Raw genomic sequence first — 8,847 nt, forward strand, 5'->3', positions numbered from 1 at the left:
CAGAAACAACTCAAAACGTTCCTCAGTAACATTGCCCCACTCTAGAGGAAAGCAACACACAAGAGGCGACGTTTCGGGCAATAACCCTTTTTTTCACATCGCAGGAATATTAGTACGAGTGTAGAAGATCGCTCTGTGTTGTTGAAGGTTGCGATGCAAGCGAATGGCATAGCGGCCTGGCCCACATCTACGCAAACAGGTGTGCAACTCGATTGTAAGCAGTTGAATCGATCGTCCGTCTCTACTCACGCTGGGAGTAGAGACTCAACCCTCAAGCATCGAGCAGCTCGGCGACCCGTGGCGACTTGCCGCAACGCGCGCTGTGGCAAACGTTGAATTCGCGTTTTCATTTAACTTGTGCGCAACTAGTGGCTCAGATTGTGGGACAAAGCAGTCGCGGGCGATGATAATTAATTATTATTGATCGCTCAGGTGATGGGACCCGATTCGATGCCGTGTCTACTCGACGAAGCGACCCAACAATCGTTTGCGAATATTATCTGATGGATTAATCCTGGCCATGAGATATCTCCACGCTCTCAAAGTGTGCGTCTCAAGAAGTGCGTCTCAAGAAGTGCGTCTCCAGAAGTGCGTCTCCAGAAGTGCGTCTCAAGCCGCATCGCCACGAGGAGGCCAGCCGCAGAGCCTCTCGGGTAATCTGAGATCGAACGCGAGACATTCCGCCTGCTTGACGTCGCAATTTTCCCTGTGTCGCGTAATCATCCAATTTGAATTAAAGCAATAATCACTACACTGTCTAATCTTGATTTGAAGCTTTCGTGACTGCAGGAATCCATACTCTTTAGTTCTTTCGGTAAAGTATTATGCCAAGTAATGGTCTCGCTACAATTTTTGTCACAAGACCCCTCCACCACCCGACTTGGCCGAACAAATGACATTGTCACGCGCAGATCGTTCACGAGTGGCATGTTTGCTCTTCCCACGCCGACACCGCAAGGCGCGCGCGGGTGTGCACTACACGGGGGTGCGTAGGGATACAGCGATCGTCAGCGGTGAGACGCTCTCGCGTAATTACTGGACATGTGTGAAAAAGATCTCCATAGCTCATCGGGTGTGTCCAGGATAAATAAAGATTCTGAGTCTGAATTCGTGAACCGCGAGTCACTCGGTTTGCCGAGTCGCCTTCAACGTGACCGCGCTTACAAATCGCGCAGCACCATCATCATCGTCGCCTCTCGCCGCTTTGTCCACATCGGAGCGAGCAGTTGCGCAAACGAGGAAATCAGGCGGCGGATTGAGGTCGTAACGACCAAACTAAATCGCCCGCGGCGCGCGATGCGACCCGCCGCTTTAACTGGGCGAGCGGATCGCGTGGGAGAGTGGAGTCTGCGCCGCCTCCACTGCGCGCGACGCGTCGTGTTCAGTGACGCCTCAAACATAAGCGACTGATCGCTCCGATGTACCCCGCGCTAAACGCGACAGCCGACACTTGTTGCGACGCGATTCGGCGCGACAGCGCACGACCGTCGCTGCAAGACGAAACCACGCGTTACACACAGGGTCCATAGCCCCCCACCCACACATAGCCCCCCACACAGGGCCCATAGCCCCCCACCCACACATAGCCCCCCGTACAAGGCCCGTGGCCCCCCACCACAGGACAGGGCTTCCGAGTCGATCCATGTCAGCGACAGCAGAAGCCGAGCTGGGGAGCGGGGTCGGGTTTCGAGTCGTCTGGGTGTCACCAGCGAGGCGTGGTCCGTTAAACAAATGCCGCCGGGTTTTGCCGATGTCGTGTACAGTGCACATCTCGCACAGAGACGCACTGGTTTACAACACCCCAGGGTAGGAGGATCATTATTTCGATTAACTCTTAAAATCTATTTCCAATTTTGTATAAACTCGCCTAGGCATATATATAAAGACAAAGACCCCCTCCCCCCGTATTGCGTTTAAGAGACTGTTGGGGCAAGAGCGGTGTGGGAGTAGCCCCTAGTAAGGCCGACAGGGCACACAAGGGGTGGGTAGCCATCGTTACGCAGGACCGCCTTTGTCTCCCCGGTCCCAGGACCGTTTCAGATATTGTATTACTGATATTGGTCGTGAGCACGAATCGAACTCGGGTTTGCCGGGTTCGTGGCGCAGCGCGCAACAGCGACACTACCACGCCCGACACACGCACACGTACGCACACACACACACGCGCACACACACACGCGCACACACACGCGCACACACACACGCGCACACACACACACGTGCACACGCGCACACACACGTACACACACGCACACACACGCGCACACACACGCGCACACACGCACGCACACACACACGCACACACACACGCACACACACACACACGCACACACACACGCGCACACACACACACACACATGCACAAACGCACACACACACGCGCACACACACACACGCGCGAGTGTCTCACCTCGTTACTTTCATCGCTGAGTCCATTCCCCTCTCCTCCTCCTCCTGCTCCTCCTCTTCCCCGTGGCGCCGTGGGCCCGTGGCCACGCGAACTCAGCTGCGGTTCGCGCGACACAAACTCGGAGAGGAAGTTACTCGGCAAGGACGCATTCACACGGAATAAGGCCCCTCGACCGAAACGTCGTTTTCCCTCTCCTCGCGGTGATAGCAAAGCAAATGCGCGCGAGACACACGTCCCACGTGATGGAGATGACGCCCCGCCAGACGTACGTTGAACTTCTTCTGCACCGTACAGAGCCGACCGTGATGATCGCAGGCGTGGGGAAGGACTTCGAAGTCGGCACGCCAAGACGCCCTTGGCACAGCCACAGAAATGGCCCTGCCAGGCCCTTCGTCACGTGTCGGTACTTCTCGAGCTGCTCATTTGTTTCTACATATCGCGTTATTTTAAGACGCGCACGTGTGCATGTGTGTGTATATACATATACACACACATGCACACATTGAGTACCCGGTGCGGTGTGTAAACATTGCCACTAGAGAGACAAAGGCGGTCGGGCGTGGTGCTGGCTACCCACCCCCTCCTGTACCGTTTCGGCCTTCATAGGTGCTCGCTAACAGCACTTGCCCCTACAGTCTGTTAAGGCTATACGGGGGATCTTTGTATTTGTATATCCATATATATATGACAATTTCATTTTGCGCGTGTAGTGTGGTGAGAATTTGTCATCTCATATTTTGTGTATCGAGTCGCCAGTAGATATCGACACAGCACGCATCGTGCGGTCAGTATGTATCTACACAACACGTGTTGAGTAGTCAGTATGTATCTACACAGCACTATCGTGTAGTCAGTATGTATCTACACAGCACTATCGTGTAGTCAGTATGTATCTACACAACACGTGTTGAGTAGTCAGTATGTATCTACACAGTACGTATCGTGTAGTCAGTATGTATCTACACAGCACGTATCGTGTAGTCAGTATGTATCTACATAGCACGTATCGTGTAGTCAGTATGTATCTACACAGCACGTATCGTGTAGTCAGTATGTATCTACACAGCACGTGCCGTGTAGCCAGTATATATCGTGTGGTCAGTATGTATCTACACAACACGTGTGGTCAGTAGGAATATCTACACAGCGCCAATGAGAACGTTCAACCCAGTGAATTCGTCTCTCGCCGTTTCCCATTTCTGGGGAATTCGAGCACAAGCCGAGTCCGCGTCTCTCGGGCGACGGCGGTGGCCGCGATGCCCACGGGAGGACTCATCCCGCCCGCCCGCCCGAGGGAAGGCGACCCGCGCATGGCACGTGCCGTGAAACGTCACCCGTGATATGGGTGTGCGTGTGATGTTGGGGGGAAGTTTCTACAAAAACGTGTTCAATCGCAAAACACTCTTAAGCAATGTAATTTATATCGGGTCCCTGTGGGGTAAAACAAGATCCCAGTCTCCCACTCTCAGTATCCACGCACTCTCTCTCCTGAACCTCATATAAATGTATTCAAGTGCTATGAAGAATTAGGGCTATTGCCCGAAACGTCGCCTGTTTATACGTGTGGCGATCTCCGTGCCGCACACGCGCGTGTGAGACTAGGGGCGCGTTGGCGCGCTTCGATACCCGCGGCGCTGCCGATGTAGCGCGCGGCCACTCGGCGTGACGGCCTCCACGGCAGCGGCACACGCAGACAAACCCCACGTGGACAGGAGAATCGTGGAGACAAAACTCAAAGCAAACGCGATGAATTACAAACTTTTACAAACGGTTTTATTTCTAGATCTCTTCTCTCTCTTCTCTAAAGCGGTGTATATATAACAACGATGCAAAGAGGTCAGTGTGATGTGGTCATTAGTTACAGCAGAAATAGACGATGTTATGTACAAAATTGAGACAGCTTCCAAAAAAATACTACACAAACGAATGTGTATAAGAACACTATTATGAACACTGTAAACCATCTCTCGTGTCCGTTTTTAATCCGTTTTCCACACAAAACAGCCTTTACAAAATATTACACAGCAAAAAAACACACACACGAAATAAAGATCATACAAAATAATAATAAGAATGGTAATAGTAATAATAATGTCACCAAGATGTCTGGAGCGTCTCGAATCGGAGACATCTGGTCGTCTATTTAAATCGCGTGGCTGGACTAAAACTTCCACGGCCGACCACTGCCTTCAAAATGATAACAACAAGGATAATTATAATAATAATTAGAAATTGTGATTCATGGTAAGAATTATCCACGCATCTTGTCGAACGTGTGACGCGAACCAAAGTCGAGCGACCAATATCATCACCGCCATCACCGCCTCCATCATCATCATCACAGCTTTTTCATCTCAGTAGAAGTCGCAATTAGGGTTCTCAAAAGAGGAAATATAATAATATTATATAGAATCACTGTTAAACCAAACATTTGTAACCGTAATAATTAAGCGTAACTAGCGGATGTCTGAGCTACCCACGGAGCCGACACGGGATGATGCGGCATTAATTAGAATATATATCTGCGATGTAAACTTTGAACGAAAACGCCACCGTGCGTGTTTTATTTTTAACCCGCGGCAGCCGCCACCTCGCACAGAGCGAGCGGTTGCGAGTTGCTGCCGCGAATGCAGTTGTTGGTTGCTCCAAGCCGCGCATCCACGGACAACACGGAGCGACAAGGCGACCGCGTTGATTACAGAGCCTTCTGTGTGCGAGTGGATCTGTGCGTGCGGATCTGTCCGTGCGTAGTATCTGTACGTACCCTCTGTCTACACACGTCTGTCCGTCTGCCCCTGTGTGTGCGCGCGCGTGTCGCTCGGGGTGCGAGTTTGTCTGTGGCAATTCCATCACTGGATCCGTCCATCTGCGTGTGCCGTGATTACAAGTCTATTTGTGTGTGTGTCTGTCTGTATCCGCATGTCTGTGTGTTAGTAACCGTGTCCAGCTCGCTGCGCATGTCTCTGTGTGTCCGTCTATCAGTGTTAGTCTGATGGGGAGCGGTGGCGAATATTTCGGTCCATGACCTCCCCCCCCTAGGTCAACTCAGCCTTCAAATGAGGTGCGATGTGTAAACATCGCTATCGTCGAGATGAATGCGGCCGTGGGTGGAGTGAGCCACCCACTCGCCTCGTGTGCCGTTCCGGCCTTCACTCGCCCCAACAGTCTACTCAAGGCCATACGGGCTGATGTGTATGTGTGCGTGCGTGTGTGCGTGCGTGTGTGCGTGTGTGTGCGCGCACGCGTGTGTGTGCGTGTGTGCGCGTGCGTGCATGTGTGTGCACGTGTGCGCGTGTGTGTGCGCGTGTGTCTGCGTATCCATCCGTCTGTCCGTCCGTCCATAAGTCCGTCTCGTTGTCGACGCGTCCAGTGTTCCGTTACACACCGGTGCGACGCGCTACACAGGCCGGATGATGCGTGTTGTGAAGTCGTCCCGAGTTCTGCGGCGACCCCCGACGTGCCCGGAGAGACCCCGGGCTCGAGCCGTCGCGTTCTGCAGAAGCCCTCTTCTCATATCGGCGGCTCAAATGTAATCCTCCTCCTCCTCCTCCTCCCTCCCTCGCGCTCCTCCGCGTGATCGCGAGCCAAGGCCACGGTGAAAGAGAGTAGTGTCTCTAGAGATTCATCAAGGCATTCGAGTGGGGGTCCGATACGCGTGAGGCGGCTCCCATCAGCACCACGGTCTACAAACACCATCATCACCATCACCGTTATTATCATCATCATCATCAGAGTCATCATTTGCAGTCTAACACGAGTTTGTCGTAACTTTAACTGTTTTGTTTAAACAAGTCGGTGTGCGCTGCACTTGCCCGATGCTCGTTAAATATCCAACGTTAAGTAAATACAAACTACATTTAGATGTTCAAAGCCGCAAAAAGTATGATTTTGGACTGTGGATTTAACATAACATAGCAAGCTCGTCCGATTAGACAGCCGCAATGTTTCCAGCGCACATCCTGAAAGCATGATTAGACATTTCTAGCGATGAGTACTCGGCAGGGAACTCTAACGCCACATGCACACAACATCGCCAGAGGAATTATCAGTGGCCCCTCCTGCGCCACACGAGGCACGCAATCAACACAATCAGCAATTACAATCGTCGCTCTAAATACGCGCAAAGTACGATTTAAGTTTTACTCATCAGGCGCGTGCAGCGCGCTAACGAGTTTAATTCGTAATTTAAAAAACAAGTAACTTTAAATTAGTTTAAACTTCGAAAAAAGTGTGGGGTGGAGGCTGCCGCTGTTTGGGCTCGTGAGAAACTGGGATTTTGGAACTAGAAAGAACCCCAACTAGAAAACAAACCCAAGTTCATTGGCGAATGCCCACGCTACGAATGAACAATTTAAACAAATTAATCTGTTTGCCCCACTCTGATCCGTAGCGAGTGGCTGCAGGCCGTGGGCGACTTATCGTGCCTCGGGCCATCACCCCCTCCACCACCACCACATCAACATAAAACACCGCAATGCGTGAGCGACTCGTTCGTGCGCGGGTGAGCGGGCTGGGTAGGGACTCACATGTGCGTGAGGGGTATGGTTCCGTTGGGGCCGGCGTTCTGGTAGTGCTGACTCAGGTGGTGGTGCAGCCTGCTCTGGGCCACCTCGGACACGCCAGCCTCGCTGCTGCCCATGGGCAGGTACATACTGATCATCTCGCGCAGGTCGCCCGGGCACGCCGCGCGTCCACTCCCGCCTCCTCCTCCTCCTCCACCGCCGCCGCCGCCTCCGCCGGGCGCGGATACGGCCGGCGGGGACGGCGTGGCCGCCTCGCTCTTCCCGACGCTCGTGAGCGAAGAGAGTGGAGGTAGCGCCTGGGGCTGGTGCGAGTGCTGCTGCTGCTGCGCTTGATATCCGATCCCAGGAGACGACATCTCCCGCACCTGTTGCGCGTAGCCGGAGCCCGGAGACAGCGTGCGCCCGGGCTGCTGTACGTAAATTCCGCCGACGGGAGACAAAGTGCGCTGCTGCTGCTGTTGCTGCTGCTGGTGCTGCTGCTGATGATGGTGACCGAAGCTCGAAGCAGCGTGAGAAGGAGGCGGCGAGAGCGCTCTGCTGGGCTGCGGCGCGTACGAGACGCTGTAGCCGGCCGCCGCGGCCCCGTTCAGGTAGCCCTGTCCGCCGGGCAGGTACTGCAGGCCGCTCATGTCGTAGCGGTGCAGGCCCTGCAGCTGCGCGGCGCCGTGCGCGGCGCTCAGCGCGGCGTGCTGCGAGTAGGCGTGGGCCAGCGGCTCCTGCTGGAGGCCCGCGGCCGTGTAGGCGCTGCCGTTGGCCCAGCAGCCGTTGAGCTGCGGGTAGGGATCCAGCCGCTGGCCGAGGCCGGCGGCCGCGGCCGCGGCGGCCGCGCTGCCCGGGGGCCCCCCCGAGGCCAGGAGGCCGCCCTGCAGAGAGAACTTATCCTTCTTGAGCAGCGTCTTGGTCTTGCGGCGCGGCCGGTACTTGTAGTCCGGGTGCTCTTTCATGTGCAGCGCGCGCAGCCGCTTCGCCTCGTCGATGAAGGGCCTCTTCTCGGCCTCGGTCAGGAGCTTCCACTCGGCGCCGAGGCGCTTGGAGATCTCCGAGTTGTGCATCTTGGGGTTCTCCTGGGCCATCTTCCTCCGCTGCCCGCGCGACCACACCATGAAGGCGTTCATGGGCCTCTTGACGCGGTCGTCGGGAACCTTCCCGTCGCCGCCCGCGCCGAGGACCCCGCCGGCGCCGCCAGGACCCCCCGACAGCGCCTTGGGCTGTGCCCCCCCCCCGACGGGCTTGAGCTCGGCCTCCAGCATGCTGTACATCTCGGCGCGCTGCTCCCCCTCTCCTCGCCCTCACCGGCGGTAGCAACAGCTGATGATGATGATGGTGTTGGAGATGGTGGTTGCTGCTGCTCACGATGGATGTGATGGAATTGCTGTTGGTCGAGATATCTCACAACAGCAACTGGGGTGGACAATGCAGTCTCGCGTCCGGGGACCGCGAGTTGTTTGTGCAGTTCGTTCAACTCGCAGCGCACCAACTGGGCAGGTAGCGTGCGTGGAGGTGTGGGTCGCGTGGAGGGTACAACACGAGGAGCTCTCGTCACGTCCACCACCCACCCGTGCCTCCCTTTCTCTACTCGGGCCCTGCGCTCCCCCCGCTGGGTTTTATAGTCCACCACACCGCGCCGCCCGCCAATCAGCGCGCGCGCCCCCCTAAGAACACGCCCCCCTCGCCCTGCCGGCCACGCCCACAGTGGCGGGAGAGGCGCGCGGGGCGGGGCGGGCAGGTGCGCGCTCCTCCGCGGGGGGGGGGGGAATGCGCGTGCAAGTGTGGAGGGGCGTTACCTGCCCGCGTGTATGTCGAGGTGTGTGTGTAGGTGTGTGTAGGTGTGTGTGTAGGTGTGTGTGTAGGTGCGTGTGTAGGTGTGTGTGTAGGTGTGTGTAGGTGTGTGTGTAGGTGTGTGCGTAGGTGTGT

At 55.6% G+C, this 8,847-nt stretch overlaps 1 protein-coding gene across 2 annotated transcripts; it reads right to left on the bottom strand.

Moving 5' to 3' along the window:
• Positions 1-4,159: 4,159 nt before the first annotated feature.
• On the bottom strand, positions 4,160-8,569 carry LOC133357171 (transcription factor SOX-2-like). 2 transcript variants are annotated; one of them, XM_061574989.1, is made up of 2 exons: positions 6,937-8,569; positions 4,160-6,024 (listed from the first exon to the last, which is right to left on the bottom strand). In XM_061574989.1, the coding sequence occupies exons 1-2, from the start codon at positions 8,190-8,192 to the stop codon at positions 5,934-5,936; spliced, it is 1,347 nt and encodes a 448-aa protein (XP_061430973.1). In that variant the 5' UTR covers positions 8,193-8,569; the 3' UTR covers positions 4,160-5,933. The 2 variants fall into 2 exon arrangements, with proteins under 2 accessions (XP_061430973.1, XP_061430974.1); XM_061574990.1 differs by having other exon boundaries at positions 4,160-6,093; positions 6,937-8,567.
• Positions 8,570-8,847: the final 278 nt, after the last annotated feature.

The sequence above is a fragment of the Lethenteron reissneri genome, chromosome 57 (assembly GCF_015708825.2).
Source record: "Lethenteron reissneri isolate LAM-NWPU_2019-01 chromosome 57, ASM1570882v1, whole genome shotgun sequence".
Classification (NCBI taxonomy): domain Eukaryota; kingdom Metazoa; phylum Chordata; class Hyperoartia; order Petromyzontiformes; family Petromyzontidae; genus Lethenteron; species Lethenteron reissneri.